Consider the following 26,538-nt stretch of genomic DNA (forward strand, 5'->3'; position numbering starts at 1 on the left):
CACGATGGTTTACGGTACGAAGGTTTGGTTAAGATGATTTGACTGAGTTATTACCCTAGGCGCCTACCGGCCACAGACTCAAGAGAAGGATTGATTTATGAGGCTTCGGTTTAAACAATAAGGTTGTACAATTGTGGATTGAGCCAAACAGGTTATGAACTGAATCAATGATGGTAATAATAGAGAAAGAGCGGGATGTGGATGGGATGGGACGGGATGGGTCGGAGGAAGATGTAGATAACTGGTCAGAAGAGGATGGGAGAATTGGTTTTACACCGGGCGTGGATGGGAAAGTTGGTTTTGCACCGGACGTGGATGGGAGAATTGGTATTACACTATGTAGGCGTGGCTACGTAAATTACGAGTAGCCATATAAAGGGCTATGGAGCGAAAGAGAAACGAACCTTACCTCCGGCCAGCTTAAGTACGTTATAGCAACAATTACAACCAGGAAATGGCCGTGCCGAACAACCCAGCCATTTCTCTAGGAGCAAGAAACTATGAAGCGAGAAAACTAATTATTTTAAGCTAGCTCATACACCAGGAAAATGACCTGTGGGTTTGGGCAGTAGACCCTCGGAGCAGGAATGAATAGGTAGATTCACTCTCCCACAAACATGGCATCACTGGAGCGAAAAGTCCCCGAATACTGACTTAGCAAAGAGTTCTCATGATATCACACTTCGGGCATCCAACCCAGGGACTGCTACAGTAAATCTGGGAACCGGTGGCAGCTCGTGGTGTATCAGATCATAGTCGCACGTACTGGCAGCAGAGATCGAGACACAATTCTCGCCCGCAAAATGAGAACCACCACCCCATATAACGACCGGAAGGCTCTGCTACGTATACTGCTTCTAGAGATTATATATGATGACCAGTTCATCACTGTTGAAGAAAGTCTGGGTGGGTGTCGAAATCGCGTCTGGGTGCAATGAAAAGGGAATAATCATATTATATTACCGCATTTACAAAACCCATAGAGCAAGCGATACTAAATTCTACAAAAGAGTCAGAATATTCTGCCGAGTGATAGCTGGTGGAGAAGTACCAGAAATACAATGCAAAATCTACACCGGGAACCAGTGATGAGAAATACGCTTACGTGACTCATTTTATCGAGTGATATGTGGTGAAGGTACCACCACCGCACCCATGCTACCATGCCGGAGCTAGCCGGGCACGCCCGCCTGGCCGCCCACAGAGCCTGCCATAATCCTAACCCATCACTGTAACAAATAAAAAGGATGACTTAATCCTGCACTATAATCAATCAAATGACAGAGAGTATACCGAAAGATCCAGATTGTAAAGTTCGTAGAGACTGGTACCGACAATACCAAAAATCTGAGACATCTCTTACATCCGCCGCTGAGAATAGACCGTTGTTGCGCCGTGCGTCCTGTTAGAATGTAGGAAAGGAATAGCACTTACTCCTCTCCTCCGGCTCCTCATCCGCTCCTAGCTCCTCCGGCAAGGTACCACGGCCGATTCATCACCTCTGCCCGCAGTGTGGTCTGTGGCCGCGAGCTGCCCTTTCCGTCTCAAGGATGCTTACTTAGAGGAAGAGGGTTAGGTCTAAAGCTGCTCAATTTAATGCCAGATAAAACTACAGCTACATGATATAACTGCACAACTCTCTCTGATAGCCTTCTCCTTATACGATTTTTCCTAGCTAACCTACTACTATCATGCCTACTAATATCTTCAACTACAGAGGGAAGACTCCTAATAGCCACTGAATACTCTCTGTCGCCCCGACACCTCCAGATATCGCACTTTCCGCCCGTGGAGGCCGTCTTTCGTACCCTCCAACCGATTCCCCGAACTGCTCGGTTCCGTTCGTTCTGTAGTCGCCCTGGAAGGCTATGATACTCTCATGAGAGCTATAGGTAGGAAAGATATCCCATCGTCAGTTATTTCTGTCTAGCTGCCAGTGAAAGACTGGCTGGAGCACTCGTCATATCTCTCTTCCCCCACACCAATCTTCCTTCACTATCCTCCACACCCTCAACTATCATATGCCACCCCTTACACTTTCTCTATCTTTCTCTATCTTCTCAATTCTACTTGCGACTTCCCTGTTTCTCACCCTCCCCCCATCCACATACTGAGCGAGAATTGTGCTCGGTATTCAGCTACCAGACTTTTGATCGCCCAAAAGCTTCTTACTTTTTTTAAAACTAACATTTACTAGTTTCTAACTCTACTTGTTTGAAGTCTTTTCATGTTATCAGAGGCTAAGAAAGAACAGCGGGTCGAATTGTCCCTCAGTGCTGTCCACGAAATCGAGGCGCATCGTGCCTCGCCTCGAGCGTTTTCAAGCCGTCGGATTACTTATACTCTCTCGTGAATCGAGTTCTCGAGCCAGTTGATTAGGGCATATAGGGATAGAGTTGGTACCTCAATTTATGCCTACTAAATGCTAATCCTGGGATTTTTTGCTCGAACGAGATATGGGTAGATACATGTATTTTTTAATTGCTATAATTAAAGTCAAGGCCTCAAGGGACATCAAGAAATTCGAAGCTCACATTCCTAACTCAAGAAAGTCCGAGCCAGTCGATGCACTGGCCCTGTTTTGCTTGCCTGGAGTCGACCACATTATTATCAATATCAGTGGTCTGGAAGCCAAACATAGTGGTTGCTAGAGTTCAAACCTAACAAAATATCTCTTGATTGGACACCCATCACTTTCTGATATGGTTGGTACCAGACCTTTCAATCAAGTCACAGATACCGATAACATAACTTCAACAGCTGCATGACGGAAACTATATAGGGGCTCTACCTCGCCTTCACCGAGAAGATCGGAACCCTCGAATCCAAGTACTAGTACTACGGAATGGGAGCAAAGTCATAATAGGTATCATGTGGGGAAATATACCATAGTCGTCGTTGAGCTATGTACTTTAAAGCACCCATTTAGTTGGGGCTATGCTATTGATTCTGCATGTGCGTGGCCAGCTTCTTGAACCCGGTACTGTTATAGGCCAGCCGACCCCGGGGGTTTGATTGGTTGCAGCTCTGTTATTACAAAAGCCAAAAGCGTCGGCAACTACATGTAACCCTTAAAGATAACTGGCTAGAAATCTTTCTGTAACATCCTGTGGAAACAATCATTACCCCTAATATCCAACCCGGGTATCGTATCTCCGCAGTTCCTCCGCTTTAGGCTTTCTCGGGATTAGTTGCAAAAGACAGTGATATCAACATTCGCTCCTCGGCCGCCCTTCGTTGCAATGATAAAATGTACAGTGTGAAGGCGCAGGATGAAGCCCGATAAAATTTCTTCTACCTTAGCGCTTGTTACACCGCAATGAATATTACTCCACCACCTACTCTCCCATGGCAGGATGGCCGAGTTGGTTATGGCGCCAGGTTAAGGTCTTACTCTTAACATCAATTCCTGGTTCGGAAACGAGCGTGGGTTCAAGTCCCACTTCTGTCACAAATCTTTTATTTTTTTTGCATTGTCTAACAGAGCAAACATATCAAACGACCAAAGCCAATCGTATTTTTTCTCTACGCTGATATGCTTTTTGAATAGATCTTTTGGACTTTCGAATTCGAATTCTGCTCGGACTTAACCAAATCAAAGGAGGCATTTCTATTCCGTACGGCGAATATTGTTCTTTTAAAGCCACATGGAAGTGGAGAAGAAATATTTTACCCCTCCGAGATTTACTAAGTTAGTATCTTCCCTTTCCCCCGCGCATTTTGAAAATGCCTCAGGGCTTGCGTTTAGCAGGAGGAAAACTGACTATGTGTGTATATTGTGTCACGACATGCGCACCTTCTATCTCGATACAACAACCGCACGCAGCGCCTGGACGTTGCCTATTTCAAGACATATTTCTAGTGTGCATGCAGTAAACCCTCTGGAAGCCTAATTACCCCATCCATTTCGTCTGGCCCAGCAATGTTCCTGAAGAGGCCGGTCCGAGAGTCTTCGACGTGGTGTGTGACCTAGATGTTGTAATGATTTGCAAACTGTCCAGTATATGTGGTTATTGTGTCCCTCTTTCTACTTGTATTGGTTTGGAAACCCTCATAAAATCTAATCATGGCACATCGAACGATCGATAGTCGAATTGGTCCAGGTTTTGATGAGATGGATAGATTCGAAAGGAAAGATAATTAGCTTCCCTGAGAATTTCTAGGCACTTGAAATCATATGAATCTATCTCAGAGATACACCTCAAAGGGACAAGGATCTCGGGTGCGAGTATATCCATATGGCTGAATAAATTGGTTCTAACACTGGAGGACTAAAGAACTGATTCGAAAAAGGTAGACGACTTCCCTAGACACTCGAACATTTAATGCAAAAGAAAGGGTCTTCGTTATAAACGGCTTCTATACCGTTATTTCACCAATCATCACCCGCTGTTCGAGTGAGGAAGGTGTTCGAGTGGCTAGGGAAGTCGTCTATGTATTTTGGTGCCTTCTGGGACGTTGTGCAATATTGGCGCAACCCCAATGCCCCTCTTACTGGACTGTTTGATATGATCTATACGGAGTTTAAACGGCAGTTTCTTTTAAGTACGTAAAGGTCTCACAAAAATTGTCCTTGAAATATCAACAACACCGAGACCTCATGCCATGATGATGAACACGAGAAAGTCTTAAAAACTCAAATTATCTCACCTCGGCCAGTGAGGATACAGTTTTCCAGTCCAATTACTCCCCTCATTGTTGAGGTTATGGCAAACCTACTGTAGGTTCTATATATCTTCGAGTTATTCAATTAACTTGAGTGTTCTTTTTAGTTGTGGTAAAGAAGAAAAAAGAAAGAAAAACATCCAGTATCAAAAGGGACTCTGCTGTCTTCTCGAGTGACAAAAAACAAAGATGCTGGTTGGGTTTACTTCCCCGGACAGGCTTGAACTGTCAACCTCTCGATGCCATATGAATATAACAGTCGAACGCGCTAGCCAATTGCGCCACGGAGAACTGGGATTATGTTTAAGCTTTACCTTTTTGAGAATCGACACCCCGAGACTGTCTTGAGATGTATTGCGAGACGACTCGGAGTAAATTGCCCTCTCTAAGGTAAGTTTATAGAACCATTATCACGAAAGTAATTCTATATATAAGGTATTTTTCTATCTATTAGACAACTCATAAGCGGGCATAAATGATCTGGTGACGATCAGTGACCGAGTGATATCCTGTGTCACATTTTTTCGCCGACGATGATAGTTGAGGTATGCAGCAATTCGGACGGAAATTGCTACGTTATCCTTAAAGCATTTAGCGACAAATCGAATCTAACCAACAACTAACTCAGAAGCACATTTTATTACAAAAATCTATTCCAATCTAATAAAGTTTGAATATCCGGTGGCTATCACTACTAAACACTCTAGATTTTAATTTTCTTGTTATTAATATACGTCTTTAATAATTACATAAAAATACGAGCAACTAGAGAAACAACAATTCTAAGAAGGCCTGTTGATTTCTCCCAAAACAAACCACAATACTGTGGAAATGCGTTAAACACCAATGCCCAAGCTGCAACGGTACCCCCCACTCCAAGCAATTGATGAGGTGGATCGACCGGCCCCTCACTCCCTGGCTCATCTAAAGAAAGAAAAGGCCCCCGGCCCTATGTGAAGATAGAGTTAATATCAATCCCAGCTATGGTATCGTGGAAAAGAGTAATAGCAACACATACCTGATATATAGTGTCCTGCCCCCCTCCAGATCTTAAGGAGCGGTGCATGAGTGGACCAAGAGCCAAACCTAGTGAGCTTTGGATTTTGGTCTCGCACGAAGCAGAAACGGCCCAATTGGTGGCTGCTGTTAATGTTGGCCCCATCTGTCGATCTCATGGAGGTAAGGAACACCGTAGCTACCATGGTTTGATAAGTCATTAGTTAAATATCATTTTTAAATGTGGTTATTGGAAAGAGGTACATACAATAAGATTATCAAGGTTGAGGCAGGCATTTAGACCCCCCCACTCCATAATAATAAGGGTAGGGTGCTTATCCACCCCCATATCAATTGGAGCGGATGGGGTGTCGGCTCCACCTGAACCTGTATAGTGATAGGGGACGAGATCCCTAATGGGTATCTTCAAGATTCAGCGGACCGCACCACCAGAGAATCGCTTGGTGGTGTCGGTGGAGGACGTCACCAATAAGGTGATGCAGGCCCACCAATCTATACTATTGATAAAGACCTACTACTATTTGATTTTATCTTTGTTAGTAAAGCTCGGTTTATTTCATAGGGTACTTGAAACATACTTGCTGGCCTTTTATAAACCCAGGCAGGCAATTCTTTTTCCGGCCTTTTCTTTCCTCCAGATCAATCCAGGGTCCGAAGCGCAAGGACCCCAGAAACAAGAATTCGGGACAAGACTGAGCAGTAGAAAAAAGTGAAATTTAGTAACCTGATACAGTAGCATTGAGGGAATGAAGGACATACTCTTTCTCATTCAAACCAAGAGGAGATCAGACCCAACAATCGTTTGGAATGACTTCTCCTTTGGAATGGCTTCTCCGCTGGGCAGAAGCAGAAGATGCTTAGGTACCCATTCATGTTTGGCAGGAAGGGGATTCTTGGAGGTGATCCGACGATCACCTCTAAGGTGGGTGCAGGATAGGTCGAGACATTCAAATTTGAATTTTAAATGTCTTTTTTGAAATTGGAATATCTGAAGATGAGAAATATGAGGGGATGTGATGGAGAGATGAAGGAGGAAGAAAGGTGTTCATAAAATCAAGATCTTGGTTGGAATCAGTTATCAGTGTGCCGAGATTAATAGCCCTATTAAGTATTTAGGGTACATGAAAGTTTATTTTATGGTCTCATTCTAACATATATGCTATCTGAATATAAGATCTGAGCATGGAAAAGGTACGTATTGAAAGAAGAATACACATATGCTAAAAGCCTAGGCGTTTAGGTATAATAAACCCGTCAGTACCGAAAGTGAGAGACTGTAGGGACCTCAATTACACAATCAATAGAACCTTCTTCGCAAAGAAATTAGGAAAGACCATTTTTAAACTCACAATACCACAGGCAGAAAAGAAATATATTCCGTGACCATGATATCATATACATACACAAAAGATCACTCGTACCTCCCCCTCAACCTTTCTAATCCATTTCCATCGCCTCTCCACACCCTATCTTCGTCCGCTCCCCCCAGGGCAGAGTGGACTTCTGCAAATTACCCCCTCCAAGGCTGGTCGGTGCACTACACATCGTCCAGTCGTCTAATCTCCACAACGCAGCTACCCATTTGTCCTCTTCCTGCCATCCTTCAATCCACCCCTCCTTCAGTCTGAACGTCACCCGCCTTGTCTTCTTATCCCACCACCATGTCCCTATCGCAATCGCTGCTTCTCGCATAGCACACTTGTTAGGTGACCGCCTCCCAGTCGAGGACAGCATCTCCCGCACACACGTCTTACGCTTACCATGTCCTGTCTTGTAGAGCTCCTCGAGGATACGCTCGGGGTAGAACTTTAGCATGAGGCAGTTTACAAACTCATCGCGGAACTGGGGAGCGAGAATAGTGAAGCTATACTCGTATATCTTCTCTGGCGGAGGTATGTGTGCTGGGGAAACTATTGTGAAGGGGCTAACCCGTGCCCACGTACAAAGCAGCACCTCAAGCTCTGGGATGAAAGGTGATGTTGAGATTTTCTGAGGTGGGTGCTCCTTCTCGAGCTCTGGGATCCGGATTGGCGTAATTTCGGGTGGTCGAATTGTTGTCATAACGCGGTTCGCCAGGATGTCTTCGACCAGACTTGAAACCCAGTGGGGAGGATATCCAATCTCGACTACTCGCCCTAATAGCCGTACCCAAGCACTTAGATTAAGAGGAGAGTAAACCTTCGCCATTGATCGGGACTCGCTATTGGGCGGAACCGCAAACTTGAAGAATAACGTGAGGAGCCACCTGGTGAATACAGTCCGGGGTAGAAGTTCCTTGTATGACAGTGTCTTGGAGGTGCTGTGCTGCCAGCAGGTATATTCACTCATGGGCATGAACTCGTGCAGTCTTTCATCTTGTCCAGGACATAGCCTCAGGCATGTGGCGGCTTGAAGTCTATCTAAAGTGGGAAGACAAACGTATTCTGCAACATAGTCTTCGATGGACTGCCATAACGGTGGGTTCACTTGGCATATGGAAGTTATGTGTGCATGTGGGGCATCTTTAAGCACTGGGAGGGCGTATAGAACTGGGGATAGGTGACCACCGGTATAGTCACTACAAAATCAGCCCAAAAGAACGATCCTTTCCAGCATAAAAGTGACTTACGGAAGATTACTGAGATGGATGGTGTCATATATACGAGGAAAGTCCATTGGTCTTTCAACATCCCTCCTGGAAACTTTACTCCCATACCTGATCTCTTCTAAAGCGCCGCAGCAGTCACCGACGTTCAATTCAACCTTAAATATGCCCCCGAAATGGTTAAGCGAGTTGGCCGTATTCATAAATAAAGGCTCAAAATAGTCATAAAGCTGTGTCGGCTCCTGTGGAAGCGATATATCGACCTTACCATAGAGCATTTCCACGAAACTGAAAGGGTCGAACGAAACATCCCACACCCCGGCCCTGTTCACAATCATAAGTATCACTCGGTCCACATGACTGGACGAAATAGACAACTTACTCCGTACACCACTCCCGGTCAACCAAGGTCATGTTCACCTTCCACTCCCGGCCCACATACGCCCTCAATCCGGCCTCCCAAGCGGCCATCCCCGGACCTCCCACCCCCGGGCCCCCAGCCAAGAATGCGTCAAGCTCACTCTCGTGACACCTTATTGCCATTGGCGGGAATAATGCACCGGTCCTCCGGTAGGCGGTCCACTCCCGCTCACACCCCTTGGGCTTTTCTCCCTGCGGCATGACCCTTTCCGCCTCCGCAATCTGGGCCTGTGCATGTGTAACCGGAAACATGGGCTCCACCCAGCTGTCGAGAATCTCTATTATTTTGAGGCAGTCCCGCTGCGAGATCCATAACCACGACGGAAGGCTGGCTCGTATAGTGAGCGCAGTCCTGGTCGTTTGTATAAACTCCTGAAGGTGTCCATGTACTCTTGCGGGCATAAGCACGCCAAGGTAAATATAGTACAGCAATGCAAGAGTGTCGGTCTTTGCCTGTTGCTGATCTTGCCCGAATATGGCGAGCTGGTGCATCAGCAGTAGCATCAAGACATTTCGTGCAGCAGCATGAGCTTTTATGTCATTTACTGTAAAGTGATATTTGACCTGGGAGCTTGAGGGGCGTGTTTGCTGGAAAGCACTCTCATTGGACAGCTCGTGATGGGAGATTGCTACAATTGTTGCAAACAGATGTCGTGAGTCGCCCACGCGACTGAAGAAGAACGAGTGCGTAGCTCCCGCCGAATCAGTTGAGGGGTCGAATTGGGACTGTGCAACGTCATGGCCGAGGTTATAATATTCTAAGACATTCGTAGACCTATGCTCCTCTCTTTTGTCAGCTTCCGGCCGGCCATCCATCCCATCCATCGAGAACCCAATCAAAAGACATCTCACTCACAGCTTGGGCCTATATTTCGGAACCTCAAACACGATTCTCAGCGCCTCCTCCTCCGAAAGCAACGAATGATAGTATATCGCCACCTCAACCGCATTCACCAGTTCCTCCGCATCCCTCCGTGTGCTCTCCGGCGCCCTCCCAATCCTGGAAACCTGTTTTGCAGCCTCCCCGGCAGCCCTGTAGTTGCGCAGATGGAGCTCACACCTAGCTCTGTGTAGCCACAGCTTCGCGAGGAGCTCCCCCCCATCCCCGTCGTCGTTGACAGCAGCAGCAGTAGCGCCGCACAGCTCGATGCCGGCCCGGGTGGACTGGAGCGACGCCGCATACTGCCCCGTCTCGAACTGGGCGGCCGAGAGGTCGAAGCGTAGCAGCGCCGAGGTCGGGTTGGCGGCGCAGGCGAGCGTGTACTGTTCAATTGCTATTGTTTTTGGGCAATTTCCAATTCCCCTCGGTCAACATTCAGAGCTTCTTCCATCATGATCAATTCGCGGGGTAGATTTGAGCTTTGTGGAAGAAAGAAAAAACAGGGCATGTGGTATGGTAAGCTTTGTAGCTATGTAAGTATTGGTAGTTACCTTCCAGCAGCTCCCCAGACTTGTAATGGCCATTCTCCATCTCCCTCGGCGTCGAGAACGCGTCCGGGCCGTCAGCAGCAGTCGAGTCTCTCGTCGTGGCAGCAGCAGCAGTAGTAGTAGAATGCATCTTCATCATCACCAACATCCCAAACCAAAAAAGCCAAAGTAACAAACCAGACGAAAGAGAAAAGAGAAAAGAAAAAAAAAAGGAGAATGCAGCAGCAGCTAGCGCGGGTTAAGTACTCCTCCTCCTTCCTCAACTCCCTACTTCCTAGACACACCTGCTAGCTAGCTGCTACTCTACCTACCTTACCTACATACCGAGACGTGAGGAGAAAAAAGCCACTGAGACTCTCGATCGTACCGGGGGATAGGGCTTCCATGTTCGGGGCGCCCGCCAGGGATGCGTACGGTTTCTGGTGGAGGACATACATCGAGGCCCTTGCTTTCGGTCAGCCCTAACCCTGCCCGAATCGTGGGCGGACACGCTCGTTGACTTGCTTTTGGTGGCGTCTGAGGATATGTACAGGAAATACACTGCTACTGGCTCTTCTTGGGGTTGGGTTGGTTGTGTTACTCTACTCCAGTGTCGGATCACAGCGAGAGCAGGGGTGGGGGTGGTATGTAGGTACATGTAGGTAGGTGCAGTGATCGATATGTAGGTGGGTAGGTGGGTAGGTGGGTGGATTGTAAGCTATTAGTTAGCAGAGGAGTGATGGGGTGTGATGGATCGATGGGGTGTGAGATGCTGTGATTCAGATGCTTGACACCGCCGCTTTCCGTTTCTGTGTGGCCGGCCTTTGGTGCTACCGTGGATGGGTGGGTGTGGGTGTGGGTGTGGGTGCTACAAGGTGGGTGGCAGATGGGTAAAGCTATTAGTTAGGCAGGCAATAATGTCAACGGAGTGTGAGATTCTGTGATTCAGATGCTTGACGACCACCGCTTCCCCTTCCCTGTCCTTAAGACTCATTGTATGTATCCCTTTTAAGTGTTACCATGGATTGTGCCGGTGTTGTAGAGTAGAGGATATCATTACATGCAGTTAGCTCAGGCATCAATGGAGTGTGAGATATTGTGATTCAGATGTTTGACACCGCTTCCCTGCCCCACATCTCACCATGGGTACATGCCGCTTGTGTTAGAGGCAGCGGAGCTTTTTGGCAGCTATTCCAATTTAACTGTGTCACCATAGGATAAGTTTTGTTGCAGAGGTAGGTAGCGGAGCTTCATGACAGCTGGTTATTCCAATTCATTACTACGCCCTCACTCACTCACACACTGATCCGCCCCATTAGTTCCTCTAAGTTATACTATGCTCTAAAACTACCTATGTATAGTATGCTGCTTGCTACACCTCAAAAAACCTCACAACGCCATGACAATATCCACAACCAACCACAAACGCGAGTGAAGAAAAGAACAGTACCCATTGAAGAAGAAAGAAAAAAAAAAAAGAGGCTAGCTAGCTACTCGACAGCTAAAATCAAATCAGATCAGATCATCCTCCTCCCCCTCCAGATCCATGCACACGAAGCAGAAGCCCTTCTTGTTGCATGCGTGTGGCGGCTTGACCGTTTTGTCCGCCTTAATGGGGGATTCTTTCTGCGCTGCTGGTGCTGGTGCTGGTGCTGGTGCTGCTGGGGATGCGGAGTCGGCGGCGGCGGCGGCTACTACTGATGGTGTGGTTGTGGTAGGGGCTGAGTGTTCTACTGGCTGTGCGGCCGCTGGTGTAGCAGCGGACTCGGCGCTCGCGGGAGTGGCCACTACACCATCCTCTCTACCATCCCCACCACTCTCTCCAATTTTCTCCCTATCCACCTGCCCATCCACCGCCGCTCCCCCTACAACAACAATAACATCCTCCTCCTTCTCCTTCTCCGCACCACCACTCCTCCTCCCCCTCCTCCGCTCTTTCTCGTCAGGACCCGGCGACGCCAACTCATCCTCGTAATCACCGTCCGCGCCCGCAAAGCCGAGGAAGCTGTGGCCCTTGAGCTTGGTGCGGTCGATGGATGTGGTCCAGCCGGGCGTTTCGGGTTCCGAGGTCTTGGGGGTCTTGGGGGCTTTGGGAGCCTTGGGGGTCTTTTTGGCGGGTGCGCTTTTTGGTTTTGGCGTTTTGGTAGCGGGTGTTTTAGTAGTGGGTGTCTTGAGGGTGGGTGTAGATTTTGATCTCGATGGGGTCGCAGTACTGGACTTCGAGGGCGTTTTGGCGGGTGTGCTGGTGGTGATCGGGGTTTTGACCTTAGCTGTTTTAGTTACGGGGGTTTTGGACGCTGATTTTGCGGGGGTCGCGGTGGTAGATTTCGAGCGAGTTTTGGGGAGCGGCGTTTTGAAGGCGGGTGCGTCGACTTTCGGCGCTTTAGTTGTAGATTTCGAGGCGGCAGCTGGGGTGGTGGTGGACTTCGAGGCTGTCTTAGTCGTGAATTTCGAGGGTGTTTTAGTTGTAGTTGTAGCTTTCGAGGGCGCCGCAGCTGCAATTGCAGTTGCGGTTACGGGAGTGCTAGGCTTCATGAGTATCGATTTAAGCCCCGGCGTCTTCAGGATCGACTTGAGGCCGGGGCCCGTAGTGTTGCCCGTGGATCTGTCGCCCGGCGTCTTCCTCGCACCTGTAGTAGTCTTGCTAGTAGACGCAGGACTGGGGGTCTCCACAGCGTGCTTCTTCACCGCCTTCCTACCCCCAGGCGTCTCCCGCTCCGCAGCCGGCGGTGTCGCCGTCCGGGCAGGTATAGCCACCTCAAACGCCATCCTCCTCGTCGTCCCCTCCGCATCTTTCGGCGCCCCAACCCTCACAACCTTGACCCTCTTCCTGCCACTCCCACTGCCCAGAGCGCCATCCTCCTCCCGCCGCCGCTTCCCCTTCAGAAACGCCGCCGGCGTGCCATCCGGATGCTCGTCGCGCCACGCGGCGCCATAGAACGGATCCTCCTCCTTCGGAGGGGGCGCCCATGCATCTTCCTCCTCCCCCCCCTCCTCCTGCTGCTCTTGCACCCCCGCTTCTTCTACCTCCTCCTCCTCATCCGCGTCACCAGACAGGATCCGCTGCAACCGCCGTATCTCGGCCCACACAACGCCCACCACCACCGGCTCCCGCAGCCGCAGCTTCGTCTCCAGCTCCTCCAGCGCCAGCGCCCCCAGCGCCCGCCCGTCGATGTCGTGCTTCTGCAGCTGGAAGCTCAGGTCGCACGAGTCGATGCCAGTGCGCGCGCTCAGCGCGGCAAGGTGCGTGTGTAGCTTCGCGGGCGTCCACGACAGGATCTGCTCCTTCGTTAACCCCCCCACGTGGCGGCAGGGGGGGGTGTTGTCGAGCTCGTCGCGCTCTAAGCACCGCCCGCACTGCGGTTGTGGTGGTGGTGGGGGGGTGTCCTCGTCGTCGGTGCTGAAGCCGCCGTCGGTGGAGGTGTCGTTGGGGTCGTCGTCGTCGGCGTCGGCGTCGGCGTCGGCGAGGCTGCGCAGGTGGCCGTTGTCGATGAGGAGGGCGCCGGTGGCGTTGTCGATCTCGTCGGCGATGCCGGAGAAGTCGTGGCTGAAGCGGGCGAAGATGCGTTCCCAGGATTGCTTGAGGCGGGCTTGGGAGAGGGTGCGGGCGCGGTGGAGGTCGGCGGGGGTTTGCAGGGGGGGGCGGGTGGTTGTGCCGGGATGGCGGTGGGGGGGTGCCATGGGGGCGGTGTTTGTGTGTGGTTGCGGTTGCGGTTGTGGTTGTGGCGGTGGTTTGGTGGTGGTTTGGCGGTGGTTTGGTGGTGGTTTGGTTGGGTGAGAGATGGACGGACGGCACGGGTGCAAGACCGTGTCACGTGAGGGCGCGTCACGGGGGAGCACTCGTGCCTCGTCTCCGTCGCTTATCTCAGTCTGTCTGCTGTCTGTCTGTCTGCTGTCTGTCTGCTGTCTGTCTGTCTGTCTGTCTCTGTCTCTGTCTCTGCCGCTGGCTGTGTCTCTGTAGCTGCTGTCTCTGGATGCAGTGTTTAATCAATCACTGGCCAATGTCAAAGTCGACAAACCCGCACAAAGCGGAGAGGAACAGCACAGTAGGTAGGTAGGTAGGTACATACCAAGTGCATCAACCAACCCACCTGCCCGTTTCAAGCTGCCTGTCTGCGTCGTTCAAGATACAGATCAGATCTCGCGCGAACCAAGGAACCAAGGAACCAAGGAACCAAGGATCAGGCATCAAGCTTGTTTGTTGCTCGCGCTGTCATATTTTCTACGGGAGGGGAGTGTCTCACTTTAGCTACACCCCAAAGACCGACAGACGGCCCGGCAGCCGAGAGCCTCCCTCCACAAACCTTTTTTCTTCTTTCCACACGTTCTCTAGCCACTGCACTGGCGGGCTGAGCGAGCCAGGCACCGTGGTCGAGAGAGGAAGTGCAGGCGCAACAACGGGCGACAGAACATTCCCCGCATACATGTAACGAACCCGTGCCCCCCCCGTGCCCCCCGTGCCCCCGTGTAACAAACACCCCCGGCCAGTGCACTTCCCGTCGTCCCCTTACCCTCGCCCACTCTGCTATCAACACCAGCTCTCTCATCCTTACCTTCACTGTCTATACCCCGTCCATCCCACAGCTCTCCCCTCCCCCAACACGCACACACACACCCACCAAGCCATCCGCCGATCGATCGTTCGTTCGTTCGTGCCGGAAAAAGCAACACCACAGCAGCGGGAGTGCGGGAGCGGGCCCAACGAACGATACCAAACCTGCCATACAGCACCCCCCCCCCCCCCCCAATCAGATCAGATCACGACCCTGCTGAACCCCTCCCGTAGACGCGATGGCCATGTCCGCAGCCTCCGCCACCGACCGCGCGCTGCGAGTGCGCGAAAGTAACCTCCCTCTGCTCCCCAGCAACAACATGCAGAGCCAAACTAACACCCCCCAGACTCCGAAAAGGCCGTCCGCAAAGAGATGACCGGCGTGCCCCCCGACGTGCCCTACACCGTGCTGGAGCTCGTCGGCAAGGGCAGTTTCGGGAGTGTCTACAAAGGGTTCCTTCCCCCCTCCTCCCCTTCCTTCCTTCCCCCCCCCCCATTCCCCCTCCTCCTCCTCCCACCACTAACGGCACAGCAGAATCCACAACGAGACCAAACAAACCGTGGCCGTCAAGTCGCTCGACCTCGACCAGCACGACGACGAGATCAAAGACATCCAGAAGGAGATCGCGCTGCTGTCGCAGCTCAAGGCCGGGGATGCGCCCAACATCACGGCCTTCCACGGGAGCTATCTGCTGGGGCACCGGCTGTGGGTTATCATGGACTTCTGCAGTGGGGGGAGTGTGAGGACGTTGGTGAGTTGCCCTCTTGTGCTTGTGGGAGTTGGGAGGAAGGGAGGGCTGACGAGAGTAGATGAAAGCGGGGCCCGTCGACGAAAAGTACATCACAATCATAGTGCGCGAGACGTTGACGGCGCTGGGCTATCTGCACAAGCAGGGGATCATACACCGCGACATCAAAGGTACGGGCATGCATGCAGTCAGTGTCTTGGGCTTGGGGTGGGTGAGGTTTGGCTGACGGGCGGTGATGAATGATGGTAGCGGCGAATATACTTGTCGGACAAGACGGGCGAGTGCAGCTCTGTGATTTCGGCGTCTCCGCGCAGCTCGCCGGCAAGAACGGGAAGCGCAACACCTTCGTCGGCACGCCGCAATGGATGGCGCCCGAAGCCCTCACCGGCGGCTCCTACGATTCACGGGTCTGCACTCTTTCTCTCTCTCTACAGCTCTCAGAGTCATAGACACACATGCTAACTAGGTCCAGATCGACATCTGGTCATTCGGCATCACCATCATCGAAATGGCCAAACAGAACCCCCCCCTCTTCAACATCCCCCCCTCCCGCGTCGTCGACATGATCCCACGCCTTCCCCCCCCGCGCCTCGAAGGCGGCACCTGGTCCAACCCGCTGCGCGAGTTCGTCGCACTGTGCCTCAACGAGGTGCCCGAGGAGCGCGCAACCGTCGACGACCTGCTGCGCTCTAAATTCGTCAAAGCCTCCAAGGGCCTCCCCTCCTCACTCATGCGCGAGCTCATCGTGCGCTACGAGGCATGGGCCTCCCGCGGCGGCGTCAGAGACAGCATGTGGCAGGCGGCCCTCCAGAGCGACATGGACCAGCTCAACGCCACGCTCGCATCAGAGCCCGGATGGGACTTCGACACGGTCAAGAGCCGCCTCAGCGGCGTGTCCGAGTACATCAAGCAGGAGATGAGCGGTAGCGGCAGCAGCAGCAACGTCAGCACGCTCAAAGCCGCGCCACCGCCCATGCCCTACCGCGGAGCGTCTGAAGCCGCGCGCCAGCGCGCCGCCGAGGGTCTCGTACGACTGTTCCAGAGCCCCGAAGAAGAGGCTGCTGCCGCGGCGGCGGCAAAGCCAACGCCGGCGCCGGGCAGCCTGGGGTACGAGTCGTCGTTCCGCAGCGATGCCAGCAGCCGCAGTACCACGCCCGAGAACAAGGTGTCCATGATCTCGATCCCCACATTCGACGACAACGGTCTGCGGGTGCCGGAGAAGCGCGCGGCGAGCCCCAACACCGGCGCGAAGCCCGGCACGCCCACGCCCACGCCTCCGCCGCCGCCGATAGTGCGCATCCGGCGCAACCGCGCCGACTCGGCGGGGGCGTCGGTGCACAGGCCGAACCTGTCGTCGTCGCCCACGCCGCCGACGCCGGTCGATGATCGCGCGGTCTCGCCGTCACCGACGCCCACGCCGACGCCGCCACCACCGCGCCGCCCGAGCACCGCGGCGTCGGCGCCTTCGTCGCCACCGCGGAATCACTATAACCCACCGCAGCTCGGCCTCAAGTCGCACCACCTCCCGTCGAAGTCTGCGCCCAACATCGCCGTCATCCGTGACGGGCCACCGCCGCTCCCGACTATCGCGCCTACGCCGCCGCCACCACCGTCGGCGGGCGGCCTGCGGCTCGCGAGCTCGATCCCGCATGGGAAGTCGCGCAGCGCGGATATAACGAGGGGGCGGCCGCCTGGGGGGAGGCCGGGGAATCTGAATCTGGATTTGCCGGCGGCGGCGGGGATGCTGCCGCCGAGTCCGGGCAGGCCGTGGGGGGGGGCAGGCGGGACGGGGTTCCCGGTGATTGAGCCGTTGGATGTGGGCGTGTTGCCGCTGGATGGGGGGGATCCGAGGATGTGGGAGGAGCTGGATAGGGTGCTTGGGGGGTTGGGGGATGCGTTGGAGGTTGTGCAGGTGGGGTTGAAGGGGATGAGGAGGAGAGGGGGGGAGGAGGAGTAGTGTGTGTGGGAGGTGGGGGGAGTGGTGGGTGGGGGGGGGGGTTGTGTTTTTATATTTTTAATGAGTGCTTTTTTTCTTTTTTTATGGCTTATTCTTTATGGCTCGTTAAATTGCTTGTGTCTGGCGTAGGGATTCTTTTTTTTCTGCTTCTTTTATACTTTTGGTTTCATTTTTCTCTTGTCTGCTATATTTCATTATATCATCTTATTTCACTTCACCGGGGGGGGGGGGGGGGGGGTCAGAAAGCATCTAGTAGAAGAAGAAGAAGAAGAAGAAGCATCGAACAGAACAGAACAGAACAGAAAAGAGAAGAGAAAAAGGACGGACGCGACGGGGGGGGGTAATGTATGCCAGCCAGATATCGTGGGGGACTTTTTAAAAACAGCATTTTACTTTGAGAATTAGGCATCTAGGAACTACTTATATAGGAATTGGTAATGATAGAACGTATTTTTTATTTAGGTTTTTAGTTTGGCTGGGGAGCAGAAGGGGGGGGGGAGGGGAGGTTATCTAGCTTTTATATATATGGAGGACGGGAGGGGGCTGCAGTCTGCAAAGTAAGGCACGGGGCGAAGCATGTATTGAAGCTCCCCCGATATCCTCGCCTTGAAATTTCAAGTGGCAGAGAGAAAAGAAGGGGGGGGGGGGTGACAGATGTCATAACTATTTTCACAGATGATATACCTTTGTGAAGCAATTAACGTGAAGAACCGAATGCATTATATGAACTGATGAGTAGAAACAAGCTAGGAGAGAGAGAGAGCAAAAAAGGCTCTCTCTCTCTCTCTCTCTCTCTCTCTCTCTCTCTCTCTTTATAGTTACAGTTTAGAGGCCCGACACAAAAAAGTATAGATGGTTTGTAACAACGGTCCTAAAACCGTTTTTTGTGAACAACATCCACCACCCACCGCAATGTCTTGCCACGATTGGCAATGACTAACCCGGCCTACTTGGTATCTAGACGGTCAATCTGGGCCGCTCCAATCTATCTACTTCTATCTTACGGCAAGATCACGGTCAAGATTAGGCGTGAGCGAGCGCGTGCGTGCGACATGGAATATCACTCGGACGGTACCCGGCCGCGGGGGGGGGGGGGGGGGTTTGTTTGGGTGCAAGTGGGCTTTCTTTCCGGTTTGCCCCCCCCCCCCCCCGCGCCCAGAGCGGAGGGGGGGGTTGGGCGAAGAGGGTCGAGGAGATATGGAGGCTGCAGTCGACGGGTGTTGTGGTTGTGATTTTTTTTTACTCTCTGGTTTTTTTTTGGTCGTGTGCTGTGATTGGTGGTGCTCATTACGCACATTTTTTTTCCATGGTGAAGCCACCAGCCTACTACCTAAGGCCAGCAACTTTTTTGTTTAGTCACACTCCGCATTTTTTTTTTTTTTTTTTTTTTTTCTCCGCATGCCCCCCCCAATTTGGGCGCCGGGTGCTGGAAAAAAAATCTCTTCTCTCTCTCTCTCCTGTAGACACCATTTGCTTTAGTCCCAAATTGAGATATAGGGACGCAGATATCCAGAGATTCAAGCGGATAGTAGTTACCTATATCGGGGCTTCGGACTCATAATCTCCTCATATAGAGTTTGGATCTCAAATCCCCCCCATAGACATGGAATATCACTCGTATTCCGGGTCGGGTGGGGGAGTTATTATCAGCAATAGGAATTAAGTAGCGTATATATAGAAACCCACAGAGGAACGGTATAGTCCGGTTCCACGCGGCAGTTATATGAACCTTAATTGGCCGACCAGATGCATACGTATTATAATTACTGATGGGCACAATACAAGACAATACGAGACTCGAGCAATAGTCTTAAATATCAGGCTTCATAGTTTATAATTGCCAATACCTAACTAAGGGTCAATCTTGCCGAAGTGTCGATAGATCTTTGTGATCACAATTTTTTTTCTTTCTGTTTAACGTCGTGACCTTAAATGTCTTGATAGTAATGTGGTTTTTTTTGGTACTGCCGGCCCGGGTTAGAGAGGGTTAGGGTTGTTGGTTAAGGATTTTGTGCAAAGCTCGAGCCTTGCGAGCCCCTGTCTCCCAGGACCAGCAGAGCCAGCTCGAGCTTATATGTCGGCTCGACTCGAGCCGGCTCATGGACCACACTACTCTCGAGACCCTTGAATATACAACTCTACATGGTCTCGCTTGTCATCTCCAAAATTTCGAGGCGAAGTCCCGCCAGGTTTTATCTCTTGCCCGCCACTATTGCTAGCACTGATGGGTAGCAGTGTAAGAGTTGAGTGATGCGGTGTGGGCTGGTGGGGGAGGGAATATACAGGAGATAGGAGGGTTTTTTTTTATAGTTGTGATTAGCTGTGGGATACTTAGGCGGGGTGGGTAGGAGGTTTGCTCACTCTGGCTACATGTACCTACTTTTCTTAGTGACAGGTAGTGGAGACATGGTGTATCACTCGGTGCCTAATGGCGTGAACACCAGAACGGGCCCTGGAGATGCATTTCATTCGTGGAAATCAGGTTTAGAGGACAAGTCAGATGGTGTACGCTATTAGGAGTCTTTCTGAGAGCCATAATACGTGCCCTGGGCCTAGCGAGTGAGAAGACATGATCTGGAGGCCAAAACGATTCGCCCTGACCGCGTAAAAAATAGTTTCCCCTAACCGATAGTTTCCTACAGTACATATGCGATCCAAAAATCGCCTTGCATTCTTTTTCCTCCCCTCGCTCGGCTGGGGGGCTGGCAGACAGGTGGTCAGCACCGCTCATCCCTATGGTTACAAAATAAGATAAAAAGATGACGAAGAAATAAATAAGTAGCTGGGAACGCAATGCAGAAATTGGAAAGAAAAGAAAAAAAGAAAAGAAAAGAGAAGATAAAATAAGATAAAAAATACCGAGTGTGTGAGAGAGAGAGGAGGGGGGGGGGGGGGGGATGATAGAAGGTAGATGCATGGTGATGAAATGAGGAAAGGTTAACGATAATTGAAAGTGCGTCGGGGAATAATATAAGTGTAGACGACCAATTAAATCATTTCACACACAAACCCACACACAAATTCGTAGCTGGTTTCATGAGATATCAGTAGTCTTCCTCATCTGTATCAATGAATCCGTTGAGCTTCCTGCTTCTTTTGATTTCCGCAATCTGCAGTCATGTTAGACCTAGCTTCGTGAAGCACGATATATGCGTTCGAACTGACCTCTAAATCTGCCTGCCTTGAAAGCAACACCTCTTCATCGGTGGGAACACTCGGGTTTTTCTCTTTCCATTCCTTCTTAAACTTTGCGGCTGCCTTGTCGTACTCACTCAGCTTCTTTTTAAACTCTGTAACGCTCGCTGCGTTGCTCTTTTTATTGCTCTCTGTCTCGTTCAAGTAAGGCCTCTTCTCATCCTCTGGAGCATCTCGCCACATCTGACCCAATGCCGCACGGACTTCATTCCTTGTTGCTTTAGCTTCGGCATTGTTTGTACTCTTTCGTCGCGCTTCATCACACTTGGCTTTACAGATAAACCAATGATCCTTCTGGTACAGCAAGAAAGGGTTTGCTCCTGACCGACCGGGCTTAGTGGGTCGCTCGCCAAGTGCTTCGTGGAGCGCCTGTTTTAGCTTCTCTTCGTATTTCTCTAACCGCGCTGATTTCAGTTCTCGCGCTTTTTCGATGACCGAGTCCTCGGCCTTTCTCTTGGAACCGGCCAATGAGCCATATGAACCCTGGAACTTTGGCTTCGGCGGGATGAGTGGTGATGGTACGTGTATGGGCCCTAGAATAGACTCTGCAATTTCACTCGCGGCTTGAAGGCCGCTAATATAAGCACCATGTACTGTCGCAGGGTACGACTTGCAGGACGCTTCTCCGGCAAAATAGAGAGAGCTTCCGACAGGCTTCGCCATGAGATCATAGTCATCCGCAGTGGCTTCAGGTCCCACATACGAGTAGGAGCCTCGTGAGTATGGGTCTTTCTTCCATCGTGTAACAATGGTTTCTGTGGGCTGTGGAACGTTCTTGGTGGGATACATTTTTGAGAGGTAGAAGGTAGCTTCTTTGACAAGTACCTCGTCTGATTCGAGTTCTGTTTGCATTGCAGCTTCGCCGGCCATGAGGGCCACTGGATAGATCTATTAGCAGAGTGCGAAAGATGTTTTTTGATTGGAAAAATACCTAAGGTAGGCTTCCCGCTGGCTTTCGTGCAATTCCAGAACATATAGAATCGTCCTCTATTCGCCTCGTAGCTTTCCTGAATCTCGGGAGGACCCATTGGGTCCCTTAGCAAGCCAACCATATCATTATCTACGTCCCAGAAAGGCTCATCATATACCAAAATCACCTGTGTCCTCAATTAGTATTCTTTCTGGACGCTTGATGTCGCCCATTAAGGTTCCAATGTACAGACCTTATTCAGCAATCCATACCCCAATCTCTCGATCGCACCACTCTTCCAGTCTGGAAGCGCCGGTTCAAACTTCACTTGTTCTGCTTTCAAAACTCCCAATGGCAACGTGACAACAACCTTATCCGCATGGAAGACTTGTTCATTTTCACATTCAATCGTGGCACCTCCATGAACATTCCCATCTGCAGTATATGTGATCTTTCTGACTACATGTCGTGTTCGGATATCCAATTTACTAGGGCTGAGCCACAGGCCTCTCGGAAGCTGGGTGTAACCACCCAACAGCATGGCATGCGCTCCGCTAAAGTCATTCCCATCATCTTGATCCCAATGACCAAGGGATAGTGAGTCAACATTGGAGGCATTCGCATATTCTAAGTTTGCATAGTGCCAATTCATGAGTCTAAGGTCCTGGGGGGTGATATCGATAATATTTTGATATTGCCGTAGTACAGAATCCATTGTCTTCCCGAGTGTTGGATGCCGTGAATCAGTGCCATGAGGCTCAAGAATGATTGTCTCCTCGCCAGTGGTTCCCGGTTTCAGCTGCCAACCAATTTTTCTGGCCTGCTCGGCTGCGGGGACTTTGGCACTTGAGCCGGTGGCTGTGGAAGGCTTTCCTGTAAATTTGTCGACATTTGCAGAGAAGATCTCGTCTGTAGCGCTATAGACGGATGGCAAATCTACTTCATTATTCTCTACCTTAGAGATCATTTCACCACCTTCGCCGGTTGGATCCTTTCCGGTATCGATGAGCTCCCGATCACCCTCGACTGTTTTCTGTGCGACAATTTTATTTTTAAAAGTTGACACCCGATCCAGAATATCATTGTAGAGGCGTTCCACCAAAGTATCTCGATCCTTATCGACGGAAACACCATCGGAATCATGCAGGGATGAGTTATCTTGCAGACTATGGTAATGTAGTGCCAATTGTCCTCGAATCAACACACCGAGTGGATTTCCATTATCGAAACCCGTGATAACCTGTGCTCCCAGATCTGCAGTAGCCCGTTTCCCCTCCGGGAGATTCGCGCCATATTGATTCTTTAAAGGATGTGAATAGACTCTTCCTCCCAGTCTTCCTCTAGCCTCCAAGACAATAATGTTCGGGGGTGCTTCCCCGGAAGGCAGCCTATCCCCGAATTGTGAAAATAACCCTTCTAGCTGTCTTGCGCACCCTAATCCGGACATACCCGCGCCGATAACAACAATAGTCTTTCTTCGAGCCTTTGTCGTATTTAGAGATGGTAGGATTGTATTTGGAACCTCGATACATCCAAAATTAACATACCCGTGCCGTACCAACCACTCGTATGCCACCTCTGCTACATCAAAAAAACGATAATCCTTTGCGCAACCGGCAGCCTCTTCCCTAGTAACGCTTACAAGAGGATTCCGCTGCCATAACCGCAGGATCCCATTTCGGATGTGGATATAGGTTGTTACTTGAATATGGTTGATATGGTCTTTGAGTATGAGATACTCGTTGGGGTGTAGAGCATATGGGGGTAGACGACTAGCAATGGCAGCCTGGATACATTGCCGGGCATATTCTTCTGCTGTCAGATCTTGTGGTATGGCGGTTTTAGGTCGGAAATCGGCTCGTCCTTTCGTTAGAGTCCGATCCGGGACAGTTCGTACTGTTGGAGTCGAAAGTACTTTTGATGATATCGCTGAGTCAAGATCCATAGGAGTCGAGGTATCGAGAGATTGAGGGGATGACAGATTCGAGGATTCCGCGGAGATGCCATGTGGTCCCGGGGGAGCGACTCTATGTGCCCCAGTGATAATTTGAGGGCGCTGGTTTTGTTGTTGCTGCTGCGCCTGTTGTTGCTGCTGCTGCTGTTGTTGCTGCTGCTGCTGAGCTTGTTCTTCAGCTTGTTGTTGATGTGCTTGATGCTGTTGAATTTGCTGTTGTTGAGCGTATTGCGGATGGACAGCATGTTGTTGTACATGCTGAATCATTCCTGCGCTCTGAACCATATTTCCCTGAGCCAATGCCCCGGCTGCAACCTGCTGTTGTCCCCTTTGCTGCATTGCGAGTAGTTGAACCTGCTGTGCTTGCTGCTGTTGTTGTGCCTGTTGCTGCTGCTGATTCTGGTACTGAATATGATGGCCAAACAGCTGCTGAAAACCAACGACGTTTCCTCCAGCGGTGTCCATCAAAGCCTGCTGCCATTGCTCTGGTGTAGGGGTAGGATATCCTGTCGCTCCTTGCACATAACCTTGTTGAGGGTAATATTGCTGGGGTTGTTGCTGCTGCTGCTGCTGGTCAGTCATGTAGAACATGGGATCTACTAGACTGTGCGCTGCTGCTGCTTGCTGTTGCGATGTCGTTCCATGGGGACTATAGGGAGCTTGTTGTTGAGCATGGGCAGCAGTCGCGAGAGAGTCCATATTCCCCATAGCCTCGAAGTAATTCGCACTGGTTGCGGCGCCATTGGGATCCATCGAGCCGGCGCCGTGCGAATTGTCCTGGCCGGGATCAGCCATTCCCCCCTCACTCTTTTTTTTTAAATGAAACCCTCAGTTATTAGCTAGGGTTTTATTTTTTGCCCTATCCTCCTTACACTTCTGCTGTTATGTCACTCCGGAGTAGAAAGTTATTTTTTTGGTTATATCAGATTTGGAGCGTTGACTTTCTGAGTTTCTTCCAGCCCCGGCCTGTCTCTCTCAGTCTTTGCTTTCGGTTCCGCTGCTAACCAGGAGGCAACCAGACGCGACGCGAGTGGTTTTGTGCGATATGTATAAGGAGGCGTGAACCCGCTGCGACAATGGAGAGCGAAGCGCGAGCTATCGGGTGGAACTTTTAGAAGGAGATAGAGACGAGGTTGATAATAACAGACGGAAAGCCCAGGGGAGAACCGTACGTTCAGGTTGGGGGTCGTAAGGCGCTCGCTTTCCAAGCAAAGACGACGACCGACGGCACCGTGGCTTACACACCCAATCAAAAGTGAAGGAAGATCCTCCGCCACACAAACGCCTGTAGGTTAAGGATGTGGGCGCCCAGAGAACAAGCGAGCAATTGAGCACCGAACCAGAAGTTTCTTCAGGTTCTTCCTCCGTATGCGTCTCTCTCACCGTGATTCACAAACGTTATTTCCTCTTTCTTCTTTCCTTTGACGTTGGCCAGAGATTTTCCGTCATGCGGTACGACGGGAGCAGGGATGATGTAAGTTTCTCTTGGCAATATATCACGTGATGTAATGCCTAGAACTTTTACTACGGTCACAACAGATCACTCGCTAAGAGGTTGAGTGTCGCACGATAGTGAGGAGCAATATTTCAGCTCCGAGGGGTTGATACTTAAAGGGGAAAGAGTTATAAGGGTGTTGTGGCCAGTTAGTATAATATTGTATTTTTGTTTGATGGTATTTTGTTGCTCTAGGAAAACTCAAGTTATTTCTGTGATCATAATCAGGCGTGCGAGAGGTCTTGATTGGGGTTTTAGGCAGAACCTAAGTTTCACCAAACTGATATGTTTTGCCAGTATTCCTAAATAAAACAGCCTGCATTCTCTTGGGTGGTACGAATAAACTGACTAATTGAAGGAGAAACATAAAACAAAAGGAAAACTTATGGGGCTAGCATGTAGCTACCACCCGTGGGCCCCATACGAGGGGCACTTTCTCCGCCTGTGTATCTATTAGAAGAGTATTTTGGTTATCTGTTCACAAACGGAGCGCCGCGGTCGATCGAGCAGTTCTTAGCCCCCCCCCCAAGTAAATTTGGGATGATGAAAGAGTTTTTGAAATTGTGAATTAGTGCGCACTATTTTTGGTGCTCGAAGGCGGGCTAGATTGAGTCAAAATGGCAATGATGTTTTTCTACAATTGAAGTTCAAACTATATCTAGCTATGTAATTTGAATCCACTACAGCATAGCGTGATCTGTGACATCAACAAATATATCGACAAAAACATGCGTATGTCCACGTACATGTATGTGGTCGTTGACTCGTTGCAACTGTCAATACTTACTTAGTAATTATATGCAACTACCCCCGCACATGTACGACCGCATGCACGCATCGCAACCAACCACCTTCGAACTAGCTTTATTTATAAATACATGTATATTTAAGTTAGGTTAGTTACAATTTTTCAAATAAGAACGTTATCTACACGGGTTTAGCCCTATATCAGTCACAAAGAGTTGGTTCGTCAAAGGTCAATGATTAAAACGCCGCAACACAGTATCATCAGTTGTACTGTATTTATCACTACGGATACCGATAAGCCTTTATCCAATATGGTGGAACCTCTTTGAGGTGTTCAGCTCCAGGTAACTTTATCCATACAAACCATATATATACCTCGAAACTCCAGTTGGAATAATATCTCCCTGTTCTAGCCATGTATGTGCGCCTTCTTTACAAAATTAGAATGGTGTTTCTTTATGGCGCTACATATACATGTAGCTTAGAGACACTGGTTTTGTCTGTAAGTTTCTCGAGAAGTCCGAAGTACACGTAGTATATATTTCGTGCGGAGTATATATGTCCTTAAAGGTTAAGTGTCGTAGGCATACGTGACTGTCACTTAAGCATATTACAACTGTATAATTAAACTATGGACTTAAATTATGGCAAAGAATAGGTGGCCCAAAAATCTGTCCTCAATAATGTCATATAAAGCTAGAAATTCTCGCAGTCCTTACACTATGATCTCCTCTCTCATAAAATATCTTGATCTCGTCATAGCCATTGGAATACACGACGCGTGCCTTACGATATATACCTACCACCTATATCTATGGGCCTTATATGGAAGATCATAGTCACATCTGTTGCATTCGTATATGCGGGGTGGATATATTTCTCCCGA

General features: G+C 50.3%; 4 protein-coding genes across 4 annotated transcripts; 1 reads left to right on the plus strand and 3 right to left on the minus strand.

Moving 5' to 3' along the window:
• Positions 1-7,119: 7,119 nt before the first annotated feature.
• H6S33_001326 (uncharacterized protein) lies at positions 7,120-10,244 on the minus strand (the record flags this gene model as incomplete). The annotated part of the gene is made up of 5 exons (XM_044832692.1): positions 7,120-8,239; positions 8,291-8,590; positions 8,649-9,473; positions 9,543-9,960; positions 10,118-10,244. The coding sequence occupies 5 exons, from the start codon at positions 10,242-10,244 to the stop codon at positions 7,120-7,122; spliced, it is 2,790 nt and encodes a 929-aa protein (XP_044694293.1).
• Positions 10,245-11,605: 1,361 nt separating this feature from the next.
• H6S33_001327 (uncharacterized protein) lies at positions 11,606-13,774 on the minus strand (the record flags this gene model as incomplete). Its single annotated transcript, XM_044832693.1, has 1 exon — positions 11,606-13,774. The coding sequence occupies one exon, from the start codon at positions 13,772-13,774 to the stop codon at positions 11,606-11,608; it is 2,169 nt and encodes a 722-aa protein (XP_044694294.1).
• A 1,110-nt stretch (positions 13,775-14,884) lies between these two features.
• H6S33_001328 (uncharacterized protein) lies at positions 14,885-17,351 on the plus strand (the record flags this gene model as incomplete). Its single annotated transcript, XM_044832694.1, has 7 exons — positions 14,885-14,936; positions 14,993-15,098; positions 15,181-15,397; positions 15,456-15,564; positions 15,644-15,801; positions 15,867-17,005; positions 17,060-17,351. 7 exons carry the CDS (start codon positions 14,885-14,887, stop codon positions 17,349-17,351), a joined length of 2,073 nt encoding a protein of 690 aa, XP_044694295.1.
• Positions 17,352-20,395: 3,044 nt separating this feature from the next.
• Positions 20,396-24,205, minus strand: H6S33_001329 (uncharacterized protein; the record flags this gene model as incomplete). The annotated part of the gene is made up of 4 exons (XM_044832695.1): positions 20,396-20,461; positions 20,517-21,424; positions 21,478-21,643; positions 21,710-24,205. 4 exons carry the CDS (start codon positions 24,203-24,205, stop codon positions 20,396-20,398), a joined length of 3,636 nt encoding a protein of 1,211 aa, XP_044694296.1.
• Between the last annotated feature and the right edge of the window lie 2,333 nt (positions 24,206-26,538).

The sequence above is a fragment of the Morchella sextelata genome (assembly GCF_020137385.1).
Source record: "Morchella sextelata strain SCLS chromosome Unknown scls_10, whole genome shotgun sequence".
Classification (NCBI taxonomy): domain Eukaryota; kingdom Fungi; phylum Ascomycota; class Pezizomycetes; order Pezizales; family Morchellaceae; genus Morchella; species Morchella sextelata.